At 45.3% G+C, this 22642-nt stretch overlaps 1 protein-coding gene across 1 annotated transcript in view; it reads right to left on the bottom strand.

Moving 5' to 3' along the window:
- Positions 1–3975, bottom strand: part of LOC144752079 (nicotinamide N-methyltransferase-like) — a 143175-nt gene extending 139200 nt beyond the window's left edge. The window contains exon 1 of the mRNA XM_078640030.1: positions 3816–3975. Within this exon, the coding sequence (XP_078496156.1) occupies positions 3816–3963 (148 nt within the window). The 5' untranslated portion in view covers positions 3964–3975. The remainder of the gene's footprint in view (positions 1–3815) is intronic.
- Between the last annotated feature and the right edge of the window lie 18667 nt (positions 3976–22642).

The following is a 22642-nucleotide window of genomic DNA, read 5'->3' as shown; positions in this document are numbered from 1 at the left end:
ATGCTAAGCTATATAAACAAGACCCGTTAAGGGATGCAAGCGTAATTGAGGCTTACCTTAGAGATGTATCTGCTACCAGCTTTTCTGAAGATGAGAAGGCAGCACTGGAGCTCCCTATATCTTCTAAAGAACTGCAAGCGGCATTGAAGAATCTTCCTTCAGGCAAGGCTGCGGGTCCCCATCAAGTGCCCCTAGAATTCTATCAAATCTTTCAAGCAAGTATAGGCGAGGATATGAGGGATATTATGCAGTGGGCACAAGCGGGGGAAGATGCGCCGAACTCTTGGGTAGGGGCAGAGATAGTGGTAATATTAAAAAAGTATACAGCCAGGATCCTATAGACCCATAACCCTTATGAATGCAGTCGCCAAAATTTATTCCACGAGACCAGCTTCAAGATTAGCCAGAGTTATAGAGGGATTGGTAAGCTCCACCCAACATCGTTTTAAACCAGGAAAGGACACGGCGCAGCAAGTAAGACAGGTTATCACTCTCTTCGATGCAGCGGAGGTCTCAGGAGACCCTAGGGCGGTCTTGCTCTTAGATGCAGTGATGGCTTTTGATAGGGTCTCCTGGGACTACCTCTGGGCAATTATGAAGTGGAACGGCATTGGGGAGGGATTTATAGAAGCTAATCGGGCACTATATAGGGGTCCTACAGCCCGGCTTAGAATTAATAGATGATTTACAGCATCCTTGCCAATTAAACGTGGGACACGCCAAGGGTGTCCGTGCTCGCCACTCCTCTTTGCCCTCTATATTGACCCTCTGCAACGTAGACTGGAATTAAACAACAGGATTGTAGCATTCAAAACAAAGGGGCGAGACTTTAAAACATTTGCATATGACGACGATGTCGCAATTGTAACCCCAGCTCGAGCTAGAGCTGTGGCAGAGATCGATAGTGAGGCCCAGGCCTTCGGGCAGGTTTCAGGCTATGCCCTTAACAGGTCCAAAAACCCAGATAATTAAGCCCAGCAGGGCAGTATGTAAGGTCGAGAGGGTGACTGACTCAGCAGTCTACCTTGGGGTCAAAATATCGGCAGATCTAGACAAAGTAGTGGATATAAACATCAATCTTCTTGCCTAAATTCGTGTACCTATTCAGGACGATTCCACTCTTTTTTTAGCTTAAATGGTTTGAGTTATTAGAACGAACACTCAGTAGGTTCATATGGGCTCAAGGCAAGACAAGGAGAGCACTGTGGTTCATGACTCTCCCTGGGGACAGGGGGGGCTCGGCAATTCCGGATTTTAAAATGTATTACTGGGCAGCGGCACTTCAGTACATGCAGGGGTTAGTAGGAGGACCAGCAGAGGACACAAGAATAAAGATTGGTTCTACAGAGGTATATGCAGTGCTTCTGGGTGAGGAAGCAGAGAACTACCTTCTCAAATGTGCATTTTACAAAAAATTTGGATTAGGCAGGTTTACCTATTATACACATATGTTTAGGAATGTGTCCCTCCCAGGAGAAATATTTGCTGATACCGTAATTGCTGATTGGGGAAGGAGGGGAATCCTGAAGCTGGAAGATATCATTGGGACTGATGGGATCCTCCAATTTACTGAACTGCAGGCGACCTATGGGATTGATAGAATGACCTTTTTTAAATACTTGCAGGTTTAGAGTTTCTTTTGGAATAAACAGGGAGGCCCGGCAGGGTTTGCTAAGAATAACATTCTAGAGGCTATAGAGAGGGGGGGCGGATTGTTCCTTTTGTAGATTTTACGCAGAGCTTTTGGACGCAAAAGCAGACAACCTGGGAAAAAATAGTGATAAATGGGTAGACAAGCTGGGGGTAGAGAAGGAATGTTTCCAGGAATCGCGCAATCTAGGTCTGACCACATTGTGGTTGGCTGGGATGCAAGCTCAACACCATAAGACAATATATTCTTTATGTGACACACACGCAAGGTTAGCGTAATGGGGGGACCACGGGGATTACCTGCCCACAGTGCGACTCCTCTGAAGCAGATATAGTGCATATATTCATAGGCTGTCCCCAGCTCTACACACTCAGGAGTGACATGGGAAATTTCCTATTGAGATCCCTGGGTATCAAGATTACGCTTACGCCGTCCTGGATTATTCTGGGGGTCAGTGTGGACCCCGAGCAGACACCTGACTCTTATTTTTTGTTTATGGCAAGGGCCGTCTTGCGGATGTGTATAGCAAGAGCTTGGTTGGATAGAGCCCCTCCAACCCTACATCAGTGGTTGGCTTGCTTACTTGCTACATTTAACATAGAAAAGGGAATATATGCTAAAAAAGGTAAAAGGGGGAGATTGCTAGGGAGGCGAATCTGGGAGCCTATTCAGAAATGGAAAGAACATGTTAAAAAAATCCCGGTAGGGCGCTGCCATGAATGTTCATAAATGTTTATACATGTTTGTAAATGATTATTCTTGAACCGTCTCCCACCCCCTTCTCTCTCTTCTATTCCTTTTCTTTGCCCTCTGCTCTCCCTTCTCTTCTAGGTAATTGTTGTGTTTTTCTTTTTTCTTTCACTAATTATGATTGAAAGGTGCTGTTTGTAAATGTTAGCAACATGATTAAGAATGTCCTGTAATTAACAGAAATTTGAATATGGCTGTGCTGTAACACCCAAAAACTTCTAATATATATATATTTTTTAAAGCGTGATCTGTGAACCAAACTCTACCTTTTTGCCAAATTTGGTGTAATTCCATTCAGCAGTTCGGGTTAAAGCCGCACTTAAAGGTCCCTATTTCTAAGCCCCCACTTGACAAATCAACCCCATACTTTCAGGATAGGAGCAGAGTGAAGCTGGCCATCTTCTTAGAGAATTTCGCAAGATTCGTCGACGAAAGTTATTTCAAATAGAATTTTGCGGATTTCCTATGGAAACTAGCTCCTAACTATATTTACCTACTGGCGACCGCCAGTAGGTAATATAATATATATATATATTTCTATATCTATCTAGATCTATCTATACATATATATCATATTTCACCATAGCTGTGAATAGCTCAAAGTGATTTTATAAATATAACATTGTGAATCTTTCAGCCATCAAAACAAGACATTTAAAACAATGTTCTTCCATTTCTGAGTAAAATACACCTCAATAGGTGATCTCCTTAGATGGGCCTTACACAATGTTTCAGTTTTTAGGGCAAAGGTTATGAAACACAGAGGAGAGGAGGAGGAACACACATTCATGTAGCTTGAGTCTTCATTGGTTGTGCTTTAAACCGATGTTATCAGACGTAATTTAAATTGCATCATCACGTTGGTGAATAAGTATTTACTGTATTCACTGTTCAATTGTGGTCACCTCAACACAAGTTCTTCAAAGAGTTACCTTTTTATCAATAATTAACCCCTTTACAGCGGGGGTAATTCCCTCGCTGTGCTGGGGCTTGGTGGGTGCGCACAGCGCCCCTGTGCTCATGACGAGCTCAGCTCGTCAAGAGGCACAGTGCTCGTGTGCTCATGATGAGCTGAGCACGTCACGGCCACACACGTTAAGTGGAACGCTCAGCACAGCGGGGGAATTTCCCCCGTGTGCGAGCATCGGAGCCGTTATGAAAGCTCAGCTCATCATAAGCACACGGGCACCGTGCCTCATGACGAGCTCAGCGATGGGGTTAAGAGATGTTGTTCTTAGTGTTCTTACCATAATTGGTACATAGCATTGACACTCAAGCCTCTACTGCAAATGGTATGGACTCACTATTTATGTTAGACACTATTCCAGTACCACATTGTAAGTTCATCTGCTGCCAGCAGAACTAGATAACTCTTTGCTACCTGATAATGGATAAGCCAAAGAATAGTACATACCTGATGAGGTGAATTTGAAGAATTTAGAAAACACCTCAGTAATGGTATCATCAATAAATTCAGAATCTCGCATGAAATATGCCTCCAGGACCTTTCTTGGATCAAAATGCTTCTCATGGAGTTCCCTTAGGTTCATAGTACAAGCCATTTCTCTGGTGACACCTTCTCCAACTTTGAGAAGTTGCTACGTGCACCCATGCTATATAGTTTGAAATCTAACTTTAAAATTAGCTTTTTATGCAACAATAATTTTACTTTACCCTCAGGAACAATGATCCTCAGCTGACTTTAACTGTTTAGTTAGTGGCTGCTTGTTAGTCTTTACTGTTTGCAAGTATGACACTTTGAAGCATGATGCAAATCCATAAACAACATGAATACATATCCAGACCTGAATACAATGCAATACCTCTCATTTTTACAAGACTTAAAACATGTAAGGTTAGCACTACAGTCAAGACTGACAAATGTTTCACAGGCCCAAGAATGTTAGTTTCTCATTAAGAATGGCAACTTAAATCCACAATACTCTTCTGTCCAGGCTTGAATAGGTGGGAGTTGCGGGCACTGCCTTAACCTCTTCAGTGCTGCGCGAATTTCGCTGCAGTGCTAAAGGGTTATAAATCATATTGACTCATGACGGAAATGTTCCGTCATCAGCACCGAAGCACCGACGCTGATGACGGAACCGTTCCGTCATGAGCATGGAAGGGGTTAAAGTGGTTTCAATCATATCTATCTAATAGACAACAGGCAGTACCCTTTCCGGTCCATGTTCTCAAACACCCTGCATGGTGTCCCACAAGGGTTGGCGATTAGCCCCATTTTATTCAACATCTATATGAGCCCTCTACTTGGCATCATAATGTCTCCTAACGTTAATCTAGTGAATTATGCAAATGCCACCCAACTCATCTTGTCCTTAGAGGGTGAGCAATCAGTATCCCTAGAAGCTTTCCACGCTGTTTGCAGGACACAGCAAACTTGCTCAGGGAGAACTGTCTTCAATTTAACTCAGATACGACTGAGATTCTACACTGTGCAGCAGGTTGAATCCCCCATAAATTTCTGCCCGATTTCTGGCTTACTTCCACTATTACTCCTTTGGCTCCCAGTAATACGGTACGTAACCTGAGAGTCATGTTTGATGACAAACTGACACGAGAAAAACATGTTAACAAAACAGTTGGAAGCTGCTTTACTTTGATTATAGTATTTCAGAAAATCTTCCCTATGTTCTCCAAGCAGGCCAGAACACTGATAGTCTGAAGTACCATCCTCAGTGGACTAGACGACTGTAATGCTCTGTTACTGGAATCTCCACAATATCTGATCGAGAGATTGCAGAGAATACCGACCATGGATGCCAAATTGGCACTACTGAAGCCACACTACTCCTCCGCCTCCCAGGCACTCTCTGAGTTGCACTGTCTTCCAGTCTCACAGAGGATACAATTCAAGGCACTGTGTATAGTGTTCAAGGCCTTGCACAGACATGGAACCAAATCTTTGCAGGAGAAGCTCATATGGTATGTCCCTCCCCGAGCACTTCGTTCCTCATCGGCCAATCTAGCGAAGGTGCCCAGAGTCAGGAAAGTCAAATCAGGATGCAGTAGGGCAGACTCCCACCTGTGTAATAAACTCCCACCTGATATCAGACAAATAGATCATATCCTGCAGTTTAGAAAAAGGATACAAACCTGGCTCTATCTTTGAGTATGCTCTTTGACATCCTGCTAATCTTCTTCTGGCAAGGGGCACAGTATTCACACTCAGTTAGACACTTTTATCACAGCACCCATTACCCACAAGGTGTCAGTTACACTCTATAAGCAATGATAATATTAATAATAATGATAATCAGATTGTGCAGACTCAGCATCCTCTCCTATGCCGACAACATCCAGCTCATCCTTTCACTGTCAGAAGTCCCCTCCACCACCAGAGTCAACTTCCGCACATGTAGGGTGAACGCCGCTGACTGCATAAAGTACTGATCTTTGGAAACATTACCTCACCATTGAAAAAGCTTGGTGGGCTGCTGAGGTCCTCGTACCTCTGCTCTGAGACATCACACCCTTCACTCTATCATCATCTTGTACATTAAGCTCTCTATAAAGACACAGGTAAATGCAGTCTCATCTACCTTCTTCTACACCATACTCATGCTCCACAAGATCTTCAGGTGGCTCCCAATCAACCCAAGGAGGTCCACCAAGGTGACCTGTTTTCAGCAGGCTGGACTATGAGAACACACTGTAGGAATCACTGCATGCTTCCTGAAGAGACTATAGACAATACAAAACTTAGTGCCTTATTTATGTGCTTTTGTTGTAGGGCGGCTCAGCAGGCTCTTCTGCGCTACTCTCCGGAAAAAGAAAAGGACATGAAGGCGCTGAATTTATGCGCTACGGTGCATTCCTGTCATTTCCCCCTGGTCCAGTGTACAATTGGCTGCTTCCTCACCTCCGAGGCCCCCCTAGTTTCCCTGAAATGACGATCAGCGCGCACGTCGCGCTGACGTCATTTCAGTGAAACCGAAACTGAAATGAGCCAAGAGGTTTTTTTCAGTTTCCCTTTCTATGTGCTCACGGGGCTATCTCAGCCCCTGAGCACGTAGAAAGATGAGAGAGGTATCGTTGGAAAGGGGAGAATCTCCCCTTTCCAATGGTACCAGTTGATCCCTGCTTGGGGATTGCCACAGGAGGGCGATCCCCAAGCAGGGATCCACCCACTAGACACCAGGGAGTGGGGAGTGGGTAGGGGTCCCTTAGTCAAGGGTCGTTGCTCCCCCCAATGTTATTTGGCACAATTTAGTCTTTTTGCCCCCCCTGGGGGGCAGATGGGATCAGTATCCCCCAATTCCCCCGGGGGACAAAAAGCCCACTAGACAACAGGGAGTTTTAAATATATTTCAAATAAGGTACAAGGCTGCCTAAAATGAGCATTCCCATGCCCCCAACTACACCCGCAATTACTACTGTCATTCTGCCTCCCCCGGGGGGCAGATGGGGCATTGACCGCTAATCTGCCCCTTCGGGGTGGGGGCAGAAAGCCGACTAGGCACCAGTTTTTTTTTTTAGAAAGTACAAATAAGGGTGGTGGCTGACCAAAATGGGCATGCTCCCACCCCCCTGCGAACATTACACTCTACCTGCCCCCCCCCTTGGGGGTCATATGGGGCATTGGCCCCTGATCTGCCCATTCAGGGGGGCAGAAAGCCAACTAAACACCAGGGATTTGTTCTTTGAAGTTTTTTTTAGGATGGTGGCTGGCTGCCCGAAATGGGCATGCCAATGCCCTCATCCACCCACCACCATTACAGCCTTTCTGCCCCCCTGGGGGATATATGGGGCAGTAACCCCCAATCAGCCCCCCCGGGGGGGGCAGAAAGCCCACTTGACTCCAGGGATTTTTTAGGGCATAATTATTTTTTGGGTGGGGAGCTGCCTGAAATGGGCACGACAATTCCCCCACACCCACCACCATTACAGACTTTCTGCCCCCCGGGGGACAGATGGGGCATTGGCCCCTAATCTGCCCCTTCGGGGGGCAGAAAGCCCACTTGACATTATTGTGAGGGCTGCCCAAAATGCACATTTCCATGCCCCCACCCCCTCCCCTCAAAAACGACATCCTTCCTGCCCCCCCTGGAGGGCATATGGGGCAGTAGCCCTCAATCTGCCCACCCCCCCGGAGGGGAAAAAAGTCCACTAGACGCCAGGGTTTTTTTGGGGCAAATTTTTATTAGGGTGGGGACATTGGCAATTGGCATGCCTGTTTTGGGCAGCCCCCACTCTAATTAAAATTTGCCCAAAAAAATCCCTGGCGTCTAGTGGGCTTTCTGCCCCCCTGAGGGGCAGATGGGGGCATTAGATTGTCTTGCCCACAATGCCCTACAAACCTGTAAGTTAGACTACAGTCACACATGTTCCTTGAATTACTATGCCATATTCTTCTAGAATTAGAAAGAAGCCACAAATTCCTTACTGCCCAGCATTCCCCCAGGTATCCCAATAAAAATGGTACCTCACCTGTGTAGGTGGCCAAGTGTCTGCCACCAGGAAGGGCCTATAACTTATTGTGGATGCATCAAAACTGATCAATCATAAAATTACCTAGTTTTGCAAGGGACTCACCTTTGTTGTTGGTCCCAGGCTTATCGGCCATGGAGGGAAACCTACCTTATTCAGACATTTCTGAAAAGTAGACAACCGGGTGAGACCCAGGGGTTGTGGCTCGCATCGATCTTCCAATGTTTTTCTACCCAAAATCACCTGCAAACCTCAAATGTAGGTGAAACAAATCACATTTTCCTCACATTTGTGTCTGGGATTTGGTATATTTTCCTAAATGGCTGCAGAACCCTGGACCAAAAACATAGATGACCCCCTTGCAAAAATAGTTCCTTATGTGATAGATAATTTTGAAATTCTCCACAATAAGGTGTAGTCCATTTTCTGTTGCGGGCACTCGGTCTATACACAGAAGTGAGATAGCAATTTTAATGGGAGAGGTGGGTGTAAGTTTGTGGCTCCACACATTTTCCACAAATTACAAAGTTTGACGTTTGCATGGCATTCTGGGTAACATAAACTGGAGAGAGCCACACAAGTCACCCCATCCTGGATTCCCCTGGGTGTCTAGTATTAAAAAATATACAGGTTTGATAGGTTTCTCTAGGTGCCGGCTGAGCTAGGGCCCAAAATCCACAGCTAGGAACATTGCAAAAAAAGGTTCAGTTTTCTTTGTAAAAACGTGGTGTGTCTACGTTACTTTTTGGCTCGTTGCCGGCTGCGGGCACTAGAACACAATTAAGGTACTGTTTTTATGAGGAGTCTTAGGGCATGCTGGGTGGGTGGAATTTTGTGGCTCCTGGCAGATTCCAGAACTTTTCATCACAGAAATGTGAGGAAAATGTGTTTTTTCCCCACAAAGTTTGATGTTTGCAAGGGTCTCTGGCTAACACACCCTGGTGACAGACACCAAGTCACCCCTTCCTTGATTTCCCTGGGTGTCTAGTTTTCAAAAAAATTCAGGTTTGCTAGGTTTCTCTGAGGTTCCGGCTGAGCAAAGCCTCAAAACCTACATCTAGACATACTGCAAAAAATTGTAATTGTTTTGTTGAAAAATGTGATGAGTCCATGCAGCGTTGTGGGCCTTTTCCTGTCATGGGCACAAGGCCTACCCACACAAGTGAAGTACAATTTTTATTTAGAAATGCTGGTTGGGTGGAAGTTTGTGGCTACCAGCAGATTCCAGAACTTTCAATCACAGAAATGTGAGGAAAATGGGTCTTTTTTTTCACAGAATTTGAGGTTTGCTAGGCATTCTGAGTAGCAGAACCTGGTGAGAGTCATGCAAGTCACCACATCCTGGATTCTCCTGTGTATCTAGTTTTTAAAAAATGTACAGGTGAGCCACGTTTTCCTGGGTGCTGGCTGAACTAGGGCCCAAAATGAACAGCTAGGCACATTGCCAAAAATGGGTCCATTTTCTGTGGAAAAATGTGATGTGTCCACATTGTGTTGACCCATTTCCTGTAACAGGAACGAGGTCTACCCGCAAAAGTAAAGTACTGTTCTTCGGGGAAGCTTGTAGCTCCCACAGCAATGTGAGGAAAATGTGTTTTTTGACAAAGTTTGATGTTTGCTAGGGATTATGGGTAACAGAAACTGGGTGTCTAGCTTTAACAAATGTACAGGTTTGCTAGGTTTCTGTAGGTGCTGGTGCTGGCTGAGCTAGGCCCAAAAACCCACAGCTAGGCATTTTGCAAAAAAGCGTTGTTATGTGTGGAAAAATGTGATGTGTTCATGTTGCGTTTTGGGCCATTACCTGTCACAGGCACTAGGCCTACCCACACAAGTGAGGTACCATTTTTATCAGAAGACTTAAGGGAACAGAGGATTGTAGACAAAAAAGATTATCCATTGTCTTTCTCTGGATTTAAGCCATCCTAATGTAAGAAAGTGTGTAAAAAAGAAGACATTTTGAAAACTGCCACCTAATTCACCTGCTAGTATGGCTACCCATATATTCAAAGATGTGCAGAAAATCACAACTACTGAACTGCAAATCTTCTTCCCATTTTGGAAATACATAGGTTTCCTTGATCCCTATTTTTCACTCTTTGTATTTAACAAAATGAATTGCTATATAACCTTTGGGTACCTCGGGTTCTTTTTGAACCTACAAGCCGATATATTTCTGCAGCTAGAAAGGTCCTGTGGATGTAACTGTATATTGGTGTAAAAAGTCTAGCATAGTAAGAAAAAGTTGCAGGTATAAATCGTGGCATAGATGGTTTCTTTCAACACAATTTCAATTTAATTTCAACTGTTAGTTTCTTTTCAAAAGCCTTGAAGCATCTCCACAAATCAACACTTGCTGAATTCAGAATGTTGTTTTCTTTTTGAAAATGTATAGCTTATCAGGATCCATTATTGTTTTCACACCTATTTCTACCACTAACTGGAAGGTGGTTGAAAGCACAACAAATAGCAAAAATGCCAAAACTGTATAGAAAATTGTGTTTTTATTACAAAAAGGCTACCTGTTATTGAAAGCTTGGATGATGGGTATCTTAGCACACCAAACCCTTTGTGGATAACATTAGCAGGAAAAAAGATGCTGTCTTCTGCAGCACTTATTCCCCATTTCCCCCCAAAAAACAACATTTAGCTGTATTCTGACTACTTTCCCAGTACTCTCAAGGGAAATCTACAAACCCTGGGTACCTTTGAGGCTCCTCAGGAAGGAAAGGATGCAAATTTGGCATGGATACCGTATGTGAACAAAACGTTATGGGGGCCGAAGCGCAAACTGCTCCAAATAACAAAAGAAAAGGTATGGCATGGGAGGCCTGGCTGTGAAGGGGTTAAGGGTGCTTGGAGAATATTGTGTACACACTCTGAAGAAAGACAGATAACCTTTCGCAGTTGTTTCACATATTGCTGCGATGCCTAAATGAATTCTTCTTTAATGTTGTGGGGTTTATTGACAGAGGTTCAGTAGTTGCTGTAGACAATGTGTTTGTTATGCATGCAGCTTTAAATATGTGAGCCTATCAGAGGAAGAAAAAATAGGTGCTGTGCAGTCCACTTGCCGATTACTACATGAACTCTGCTTCATTCTCAGTTTCTACTTAAAAGGACCCACTGAATATGAAAACCCACCCTTATAAACCCTGAACCTTGATGGTAAAACTGCTAGTATTCATGCCAGTGCTCTAATGCTGTTGTGTTAATAATCATAAGGGAGTCTCATTGTCCACCTATTCATTTTAATGCCGTCACATATTTGATTTGTTCTTTTTTGTTTGTTTGACTTTGAACCCTTTAGACAAGTTGACGAGCACATGAAATGTCAGAACTTCCACAAAAGTGACCCAGAATAGGTTCTCCTGACCTTGGGGAGGGCAGCCTCACTCTCCCACATTCTCCATTACAAGGCAGGGCACAGGATCAAATAAAAGTTGATAACTTGTCATTTTCTTGCCATGGCTCCCAGGTCTGCTGCGTGAGATGGATTTAGGCCCAGATCCTTGTACTGGGGTGAATGTATGACATTGTTCTACATTCTGTCCATCAACTGTGTTTTTTGCAATTTCACCCCGAGTGGGCTGGCGATGCTCAGACGTGAGTCCCAGGCCCTCCACACCGCTGGAGTCAAGCTATCCAGGCTAATGAAGGCTGATAGCCAGAAACCGGTCCTTGGATGCTTGATTCCGGTCTGGGAAAGACATGGCTTGGTAGTTCGGACTGGACTGTTACCATGAGGCACAGGGTCAGAGCTGATTTGCATATAGCCAGTGTCTAAACCAGGGTGGTGTGGAGTGCAAAAAAACAATGGATTTAGGCCCAGATCCTTGTACTGGGGTGAATGTATGACATTGTTCTACATTCTGTCCATCAACTGTGTTTTTTGTCATTTTCACCCCAAGTGGGCTGGGGATGCTCAGACGTGAGTCCCAGGCTCTCCACACCACTGGAGTCAAGCTATCCAGGCTGAATTAAGGCTGATAGCCAGAAACCGGTCCTAGGATGCTTGATTCCGGTCTGGGAAAGACAGGGCTTGGCAGTTCGGACTGGACTTTTCCCATGAGGCAAAGGGTCAGAGCTGATTTGCATATAGCCAGTGTCTAACCCAGGGTGGTGTGGAGTGAAAAAAACGATGGATTTAGGCCCAGATCCTTGTACTGGGGTGAATGTATGACAGTGTTCTACATTCTGTCCATCAACTGTGTTTTTTGTAATTTTCACCCCGAGTGGGCTGGGGATGCTCAGACGTGAGTCCCAGGCTCTCCACACCACTGGAGTCAAGCTATCCAGGCTGAATGAAGGCTGATAGCCAGAAACCGGTCCTTGGATGCTTGATTCCGGTCTGGGAAAGACAGGGCTTGGTAGTTCGGACTGGACTTTTCCCATGAGGCAAAGGGTCAGAGCTGATTTGCATTTAGTCAGTGTCTAACCCAGGGTGGTGTGGAGTGAAAAAAACGATGGATTTAGGCCCAGATCCTTGTACTGGGGTGAATGTATGACATTGTTCTACATTCTGTCCATCAACTGTGTTTTTTGTAATTTTCACCCCGAGTGGGCTGGGGATGCTCAGACGTGAGTCCCAGGCTCTCCACACCACTGGAGTCAAGCTATCCAGGCTGAATGAAGGCTGATAGCCAGAAACCGGTTCTTGGATGCTAGATTCCGGTCTGGGAAAGACAGGGCTTGGCAGTTCGGACTGGACTTTTCCCATGAGGCAAAGGGTCAGAGCTGATTTGCATATAGCCAGTCTCTAACCCAGGGTGGTGTGGAGTGAAAAAAACGATGGATTTAGGCCCAGATCCTTGTACTGGGGTGAATGTATGACATTGTTCTACATTCTGTCCATCAACTGTGTTTTTTGTAATTTTCACCCTGAGTGGGCTGGGGATGCTCAGACGTGAGTCCCAGGCTCTCCACACCACTGGAGTCAAGCTATCCAGGCTGAATGAAGGCTGATAGCCAGAAACCGGTCCTTGGATGCTTGATTCCGGTCTGGGAAAGACAGGGCTTGGTAGTTCGGACTGGACTTTTCCCATGAGGCAAAGGGTCAGAGCTGATTTGCATTTAGTCAGTGTCTAACCCAGGGTGGTGTGGAGTGAAAAAAACGATGGATTTAGGCCCAGATCCTTGTACTGGGGTGAATGTATGACATTGTTCTACATTCTGTCCATCAACTGTGTTTTTTGTAATTTTCACCCCGAGTGGGCTGGGGATGCTCAGACGTGAGTCCCAGGCTCTCCACACCACTGGAGTCAAGCTATCCAGGCTGAATGAAGGCTGATAGCCAGAAACCGGTCCTTGGATGCTAGATTCCGGTCTGGGAAAGACAGGGCTTGGCAGTTCGGACTGGACTTTTCCCATGAGGCAAAGGGTCAGAGCTGATTTGCATATAGCCAGTCTCTAACCCAGGGTGGTGTGGAGTGAAAAAAACGATGGATTTAGGCCCAGATCCTTGTACTGGGGTGAATGTATGACATTGTTCTACATTCTGTCCATCAACTGTGTTTTTTGTAATTTTCACCCTGATTGGGCTGGGGATGCTCAGACGTGAGTCCCAGGCTCTCCACACCACAGGAGTCAAGCTATCCAGGCTGAATGAAGGCTGATAGCCAGAAACCGGTCCTTGGATGCTTGATTCCGGTCTGGGAAAGACAGGGCATGGCAGTTCGGACTTTTCCCATGAGGCAAAGGGTCAGAGCTGATTTGCATATAGCCAGTGTCTAACCCAGGGTGGTGTGGAGTGAAAAAAACGATGGATTTAGGCCCAGATCCTTGTACTGGGGTGAATGTATGACATTGTTCTACATTCTGTCCATCAACTGTGTTTTTTGTAAAGCGTGAGCTGACCATGGCCTGAATTTTTGTATTTGTATTTTATTTTTATAAAGCGCACATATCACCATTCGGTCTCATAGCGCTGACAGGGTTTGGGAGATGCAGAAAGAGGGGTATTACGCCATTGCCTTGAATAGTATTGTTTTGAGTTCTCTCCGGAAGATTTTATGATTTTGGTTTGATCTTAAGGCCGTAGGCAGGGAGTTCCATGCCGTAGGGCCAACCTTCGAGAAACTCCTATCTCCATTTCTAACAGTTCGAACTCTTGGTATTTTTAGGAGATTTTTGTTTGAGGAGCGCAGTGTTCTTTCCGGGCAGTATCCCTGAAGTTTGTTTTTTAGATATTTGGGGCCCTGTCCATTTATTTATTTGTGCACTAGGCAGCAGATCTTGAACCTTATGCGTTTTCTGACTGGGAGCCAGTGCAGCTTCTTCAAGCACGAAGCAGACGGAGTGCGTGGGGGCAGGTCGAGAGTCAGTCTAGCTGCTGCATTTTAGAGTGTCTGCAGTTTGGTTAGTATACCTTCATTCACATCTGCCAAAAGTGCATTGCCATAATCAAGGCGGCTGGTGATTAGGCCTTGTATCAGAGGTTTGCGGTAAGGCAGGGGTAGCCATTTGAATATTTTCCTTAGGCTTCTCATTAGGCCTATGCAGTTGTGGACTACTTTGTCTATGTGGGGTACCATGGTCAGCTTGTCGTCTAGGGTAATGCCCAGGTTCCGAACGGTGCTTTTCGGAGATGGGCAAGGTCCGAGTTCCTGTGGCCACCACTCCTGAGACCAGATGGATTTGGCAGCGCCGAAAAGCATTATTTCGGATTTACCTGCATTCAGCATCAGGAAATTATTGGTCATCCAGGCCTTTATCTTTACATGCAATTCTTGAATCTCACTCTTGTCTCTGATGGCTCAGGGCCAAGGGTTATGATAATTTGAGTGTCGTCAGCGTACGACACTGTGTCGAAGCCGAAGTCCCTGATTATTTTGGCCAATGGTGATACGTAAATATTAAACAGGGTTGAGCTTAGAATTGAGCCCTGGGGCACTCCCTTATCATTATCGATCGCCCTTGATGAAAAAGGTCCTGATTTGACCCTAGAGCTTCGCCCCGCAAGATAGCTCTGGATCCAACCTAGGGCGTGGCCCATCAGATTCTGCATCTCATGGTCCAGTCTATATATATTTTATTTGTTTTCTAATAGCCAAGGTACACCAGCTGCAAACTTAATATACAAGGAAGGATCATCTAATGAATCTCAGCACAGAGACATAGAACAGCAGATAAAGATCTGAATATGCAAGTAGGTTTAGGTTAATTTGATCATCATAAATTCAAAAACTTGTCTTTGTAGTTATGATAAAAGAAGCAGTGTATACACTGCCCAGACACAGCCTTAGGGTTTGAGGTCAAATTACAATGTCTTGCAGTCATGATCTATAATACAAGCTCAACATTGTGTGTAGAATATTTTCATTAAAGTTACACAAACATGAGCCTTACGCTGAGCATAGAAATGTCACTTTTCATTATGGAGTACCCAAACAGTGCTACATGGAGCTTTTTTAAAGTTTCAGTCGAAAATAGGACAAAATTGGACAGAAGCACTCAAGAGATTCCTATGGAGCAGATGTTCCCCTTGACCTGAATAGATTGTAAATGTAAATGTGTTTGTATTTATATAGCGCACTTCTCCCAGAGGTCTCGTAGCGCTGTATTCATACCGCTTTGGAACCCTTCCTGGCTTTCCTGTGAGGTGTCCACTCCTGGGCACCCCCGCGGTGAAGCCAGGCATCCAAGCACTGCTGGGGCTGTTGTGGAGATTAAGCAAGCTATTGCCCAGAGTCACAGAGTGGGACCCATGATTAGCCTGGGCACCGAGGCAAGAATTATCAGGTCCGGGGAGATTGAGTCCAAGAGCCACCGAGGCGGGAATTGAACCCTGGTCCCAGGCCAGACCTCTGCGTCAGGGTCTGCCGCTCTAACCATTGAGCCACGCTTCCACACAAATTATGGACTATCCAGTTCAAGCTGGAGCAGGTGGCAGTGCTAAGCATGTTCCCTTGATGTGTAATGCTGCTGCTGCGGTATCAGAGTAGTAAATGAGAGAAAATGTCAACCTATGTCATGGTGGTGGCTGCACAAATGCACGTACAAGTATGAAATGAAATGGCAATTTATAGAGCGAGAAACAGTCACCCTGGGGTGTCAAGGCGTTAACTCTTTGAAAAAGAATTTTGACTGAAGAGTTCGCAGGCGCTTTAATGAATAAACAACCAGGTCTTTAACGCTTTCCTGAAGGCTAACAGATGCTTCTCCTGTTTCAATTTTATAGGTCGAGAATTCCACAATTTAGTTGCGCCCAATACAAAGCTTCTTCCTTCCCAGGACAATTTTTTCACCTTGGAAACAATAAGATCATGTGCAGAGGATGAACGAAGATTGTGTGCTGGGATGTAGGGTATCAAGTCCATTTGAAAAAACCTGGACCTATACCCTGTGTGGTCTTAAAGACAATAAATAGAGCCTTAAACTCAATACGTGTGTTTATTGGCGGCCAATGTAAGTCCTTGAGTGTCTTTGACACAGATCTGTGTCTTGGGATATTCAGCAAGAGCCCAGCCAACGCATTCTGCACAACCTGCAACCGGGTAAAGAGCCCATTGCAGTAGTCGGCCCGGGAAAGGACAATCACTGAGACCATTAATTAAAAATAATCTCAGCCACTGATATTGTTTCGGTCGTAGTCGAAGCCCATCGCTGTTGGGAGCTAATCTTGCCCTATTGGACCCATGACTTTGGGACTGCTGTTGTTGCCGCCGCTTTGGGATTGCTGTCGGGGTGCGGGACTGCGAGGACCACAGGTCATTGCGCTTCCACCACCACGCACACCTGGTGCCTCTTCCCGTAGCTCCTCCCTGCCGAGCCTGCTGCCTCTTAACATGAATCGCGCCCCCCGCTCCGCGGGTGCCGCTCGTAGTCGAAGTCCATTGCTTTTGGGAGCTGATCTTGCCCTATTGGACCCTTGACTTTGGGACTGCTGTTGTTGCCGCCGCTTTGGGATTGCTGTCGCGGGTGCGGGACTGCGAGGACCACAGGTCAGTGCGCTTCCACCACCATACACACCTGGTGCCTCTTCCCGTAGCTCCTCCCTCACTGCCTACTTAAGTCACGCCCATTGCGCCACCGTGGGACGCCTGCGGGATGATGCGCGGGGCGAAGCCCGGGGCAAGGGCGGGCCCGTTGTAGCCCGTTAGAGACCGTGTAAGACCGGACCGGGCCCATCCTCTAAGTCTCTTTGTTTGTGTGTTATTAAGAACTGAATGTATGCACCACGCTTGCAGTAATAAGTATTAGTATACTGTTCCTATATAGGTGCCTGTTTGGAGGAGTATATTCTAACCTGTGAAATATGACTGCACGAGGAAGTAGGAGCAAAACTGCTGCTGAAGGGGGTCACATAGATAGATAATTTTTTAATAAAGGCAAACTCTTTTATTGACCAGGGTATTGCTGACCTTAAACGCAGAGTTTCTCAAGACTTAGCAGTTGCCCTCCAAAAAAGATCTTCTCTAGGCCATTTTGCCACTGTAAGAACTCCGGATCAGACCAGGAAACGTCCCTGGACAGAGGTTCGCGCTGATGTGCATAGCCTACCGAATATGGTGGACTTACCGGCATCGGAACTTCTGTCTGACTCTCAAATCAGTCTGGAGCTTGAAAAAAACCCAGATTTATCACTGCACACTACACCAGAGGTGACAAGACAGTTGAGAGGAATAAGGGAGGGCGCTGTAAAGAAAAAAAGGGACAAACAGAAAAACAAAAGGGCCAAGAGGGCACAGGAGTTAGCCAAGCAAAAGGGAAATAATTCAAATAACCTTGTGCAGAAGGCAGGGGAAAATAGAAATAACAACCATTAAATCCCGCTATAAATGAGCTCCCAGGAAATGTGACCTCTGATGTCCTGCCTATCTCGTTAGGGGGAGAAAATGAAAATGAAAAAATGGTAGATAATCATTTTCTAACAAAAGTGGGAGAGCTAATTAAATCTTATCTCTCCCCGCTAGAAACTAGTTTACAGCATATTGAAAAACAGCTTGCTGAACTAATTAGTCTTTCAAAAAGGAAGAACCCATTAACACCGGGGATATTAAAGCCAGGGGGAAATAAATCACTCACTGATAAACCTGTGGTGCCACATACACTAAAAACAATGGCTGCAGGGCAAACTGTAACACCGAAGTCCCCTGCAGTAGTAGTAGAAAAGAAAAACACCGGAAAATCTAAAGATCATGCTGTGCAGGCCAGGCTGATCAGTAATACCCCCATAGTACCCTGATGAATGACAATAGGGATTCATATAGGAGAGTGTCTAACAGTAGACTTCCTGCTAATCTCCCCCCTGAGGCTGGCCCCTTTGTGGTAGTGTTGACTGGTGTCCTGGAGCTGTTAGATACTACAGATGAACCTCTCTGGGCATTAATGAACAAGGTCCAACACTGGCTCGAAAAGAACCGTCCATTCCCTGTGTGGGCAACGGAAAGAAGTCAACTCAGGTTGACTGTATATTAGTTAACTTCAGGGATCGACGTACAGTGAATCATATCTGTTCATGGGGCCCCCGTAACGCCAATGATGGTATAGACACAAAACGTCTCTCCTTTTTTTATCCCCGTGTGACCCACAACGACTTAGGCTACGAACAGAATTGGCATAGAGTAGGCCACCAAGAGCTAGGCAGAGAGTGGGAGGATTGGGGTGGTAATTCCATCAGATACCCTACCAGGGTGTATTGGGGTAGAAATCCCATCAGATACCCCACACAAGAACCATCTTTCAGGGACAATTGGAGAGGAATCCCCACTATGAACAGATATAGCTGTCTGGAGATGGTGGATTGACCACCAACGCCAAGTGGGCACCAGAAAGGTGATCAGATGCATATCGATTGCATCTTACCACAGGGCGAGAGAGCTAACTCCAGACAGGTAGAACCTGTTTCATTGGATGTAGATATTATCCTATTGGCAGCGAGACTGAGAATTGATGTGGTAAGCCAGCCACAAACTACAACACATGTAGGGGAATTAGACAGCCTGGATGAGGGTTACTCTTTCCGCTTTTTATGTAATGTGGCCTCCCATCTTCTGAAACCCATGGGTGGAAAAAAGGGTAACACTTGTAAATGGTTCGATTTAGAATGTTCCAGAGCGCAATCTAGTCTAACGAAGGCACTTCGCCAAGTGCCCCGAGATAGGGGTCTGGTTCGAACGGCAAGGAAAATGTATAGAGATGCCATCATAAAGCGCAAAACTGATTTAAAAAGACAGGCATGGGATGACTTGAGCAGAGCGTCAGAATTGAAGGACAGTCAACTTTTTTGGGAGGTTATAAATCGCCCCTTCCTAAAAAGTAAGGAAAAAGGATACTCTACAGGTGCATATCCCAGGGGACACATGGGAGACACACTACGGGAGTATTTTTAACCCGAAAGGGGCCCCCCTCGTAACTAGATTCGAGGGGTTTTCCGACACAAAGAGGGAGTCAGCAAATATGCTTAGCCTTTCACTGACTCTCTCGGAGGTAGAGGCCGCACTTAGAAAGGGCATAGCACTGAAAGCTCCAGGGCCGGATGCGGTGCCTTTGGACTATTTTAAATATAATACAGAGGTGTGGGCACCACTCTTGTTACTTTTGTTAACCTCTACCGCGCTACCGCGTTTTCCCGCTGTGCGCTGAAATTTTAAAAATGCGCTGTTTATGACAAAGCCAGCTCGTCATCCGCGTAGCGCAGGTAACACCCATGACGAGCTGGCTTTGTCATTAGCGCTGAAGGGGTTAAAGCAGTTGTGGTAGGTCACATTCCGACATCATGGCAAGAGGCGGTATTGGTCCAGATATTTAAGAAGGGCAACAAAAGTAACCCTTGTTGTTACAGACCAATATCGCTAATAGATGCGTCCTGTAAACTAATGGGTAGGGTGATTCTGGCTCGCTTAGAATCTTGTGCCGAATCGAATGGTATTATTGTTGAATCCCAATACGGGTTTAGGCGGGGAAAAGGCACTACTGAGCAGTGCCTAAATCTGGCGCTGATCATTGGTAAGTATATGAGAGCCAAGCATGGTTGTATCCACTTGGCTTTTATGGACTTATTCAGTGCCTTTGATACTGTAAGTAGGAAAAAACTTTGGCAAATGATGGAGTCCATGGGGTTCGAGGAGCCATTGGTCACATTACTTCGCAGACTCCACGCTGCCACTGCCGAAAGGATCAGATTTGGCCCTACCGGGGAGATGAAAAAGTCCATACCATCGACTGAGGGGGTTCGCCAGGGGTGTATCCTGGCTCCATTTCTGTTTCTGGTATATACCAATGGTCTGGAAGCTTTTCTGTTGGAAAGCTGTGCTGATTTTCCCGAGGTAAATGGCAAACGCATACCGATGTTATCTTACGCAGATGACACGGTTTTAATGACCCTAACTGCCAATAGCGTGCAAACTTGTTTAAATGCTTTCGATATCTTTATGCAGGGGTTAGATCTAAGGGTCAATTTCACATAGTCCTTTACTATGGTCTGCGGCCCGAAAGGGGTAAAATCTCGCAGACTCATGGTAAAGGATTCAATTATTGCGAAAGTTGATAGCTTCAATTATCTGGGGAACCTATTTAATAAAACCTTAAGTTGGGATCCCCTAATATCAGCCCGCGTTCAAAAAGCTACACAAACTGTTGAGGCTATCTTTTGTTTTCTAGTAAATTGGGACAGAAGCCGGTTGCAGAATTAAAATCCCCATACAAAGCTAAATGCATCCCGGTTGCAACATATGGCGCGGGAGTTTGGGGTACACAATCCTGCAACAATATCCAAATTATGGAAAACAAGTTTATAAAACGCCTCTTATGTGCCCCTACAAGTACCTCTAACATCTTTTGCGATACTGAGGCGGGTCTTGAATTTGTGAGTGACACCATCCATGTCTCCCCATTGCTGCTTTGGAGTAAGGTTTGGTGTTCTGATGATCTGAAACTCACCAAAGAAATATTACAAGACTGCCTCAAGCTGGAGCATTTTGATAAGATCCCATGGCTATCATATGTTAGGGAAACCCTATCCAAGATAGGTGTGGGTCATATTTTCTTGAATGTCGACACTATTGGTACTGAGACAAAGCAATTAATTAACCGCATGCGCGCTAGTGGTTTTCCTGCTGCGCGCTGCGTTTTAAGAAAAACTGCGTTACATGACGAGCTCAGCGTAGCGCTGGTTACGCCCATGATGAGCTGAGCTCGTCATCAGCCCCGAAGGGGTTAAAGAGGCCTACCGCTCCAAACTAGGTGTGTTGAGAAGCAGTGAGAGTGCGGTCCACCATATGGGAAGGTTGCAGCATCAACCTTACCTTTCATACATAGGGCAGACACAATGGCGCTTTTATCTAACTAGGTTTCGCCTTAACACACTGCATTTTTTATTTGCTTTTCCACAGCAAGTGTGCTGGTGTGAGAGTTTACTCTTGTGTGCTTATAACAACAAAGTCTCCCAAAACACTCTTCATCTTGTTCTTTTTTGTTCCCTGTACAAAGATCCAAGAAGTAGATTTATTAGACCAATTTTGTTATCTTTTGGATCTCGTTATTACAAAGAGGGATACGAACACTTACTCTCACTATCAACCCCAGAAATTTGCAATGCTGTGCTTAGTTTCATTAGAGTAGCACTCAGTATCAGAAATCGATATTGATTATTGTAATGGATTCCTGTTTCCTATATATGTGAATAGTCTAGATTTCTTTTATATTTATCTGTAAATCATGGAACGACAATATAATAATGTTTAGAGATAACTGTATGATTATTTTAAATTGTGTAATATGCTATGTCATACTTTTATGATTCTGTTTTTATGAATCGAAATAAAGTTTTCTAACCGAAACGAAACGAAACGTTTCGGTCCACAACCCATTCCATTGTTTTTTTACCCATCCATGAAATTTCCCAATCGGGCTCATTCTGCTATAATAGGAACTGTCTATCCCGAGCTTACAGGTCTGTTCTAGATTTGACCCGAGCACAGACATCTTCAGTCAGGTCATTAGAACATTTGACCTCTTCTGTAGACTGCAGCTTGCTTCCATCGCACAGGTGTGATCATGAGACAGAGAGAAAGAGCCCTTGCCTTGGAACCAAAGAGGGAAACACACCCTCCCCCTGAGGAGAGGTAAACTATACCCTGGGTTCGACTTGAAGAGAAGCCTGAAATAAAACTAGAGCCCCTCTCAGGAACACAAACACCACCAGATTGTCAGCATAGGAACTGGGCTGATCAGAGAGGTGCCAAACAACAAATCCGATATCAGGAAAGCCTAGCCCAAGTTCAATTATGACTGAGGAGAGGCAAAATGGTCCCTCTGTGCGTAAATGAGGACAGCTGGCACTACCCTTTAATGCACTGGTGAAACAAACATAACCCTAGAGTGATAGTTTCAAGAAAAGAAGGTGAGGACTTAGTTTGACCATTCTGCCCCCTCCTACCATGCTGGACCAAAATGTTGGGCCAGTATGACAGATTCTCGCTTACGGAGCGATTCCAGAGGGTTTCTACCCAGTCATAATGACAGACGTCAGTGTGACTGGCAGCAGCCAGACCCCAGAGAGTGTTACTCCTGTCACAGAATGGGCAACATGACCAACCAATGCCACTTGAAAGCTTAGCATGAGTAAAGCTCAATAGGCCTGGGACGGTCTCCAAAAAATCAACATCTACCAAACCCAGATCAATTGGAGTCAAATATTCAGGTCATACCACGACAGCGAGGGATGACTGTCTCAAGAGGTAATGCATTTATTCAATCGCCCAGACCAAATGTGCAGTAAGCCTAAAAACCGCACATATGATCCATCCACTTCATACCCACATCAGAAAACTCACAACACAAATAAAGACTTGT

This window comes from Lissotriton helveticus, chromosome 4_2 (assembly GCF_964261635.1).
Source record: "Lissotriton helveticus chromosome 4_2, aLisHel1.1, whole genome shotgun sequence".
NCBI lineage: Eukaryota > Metazoa > Chordata > Amphibia > Caudata > Salamandridae > Lissotriton > Lissotriton helveticus.
This window is presented reverse-complemented; position numbering and strand designations above follow the sequence as displayed.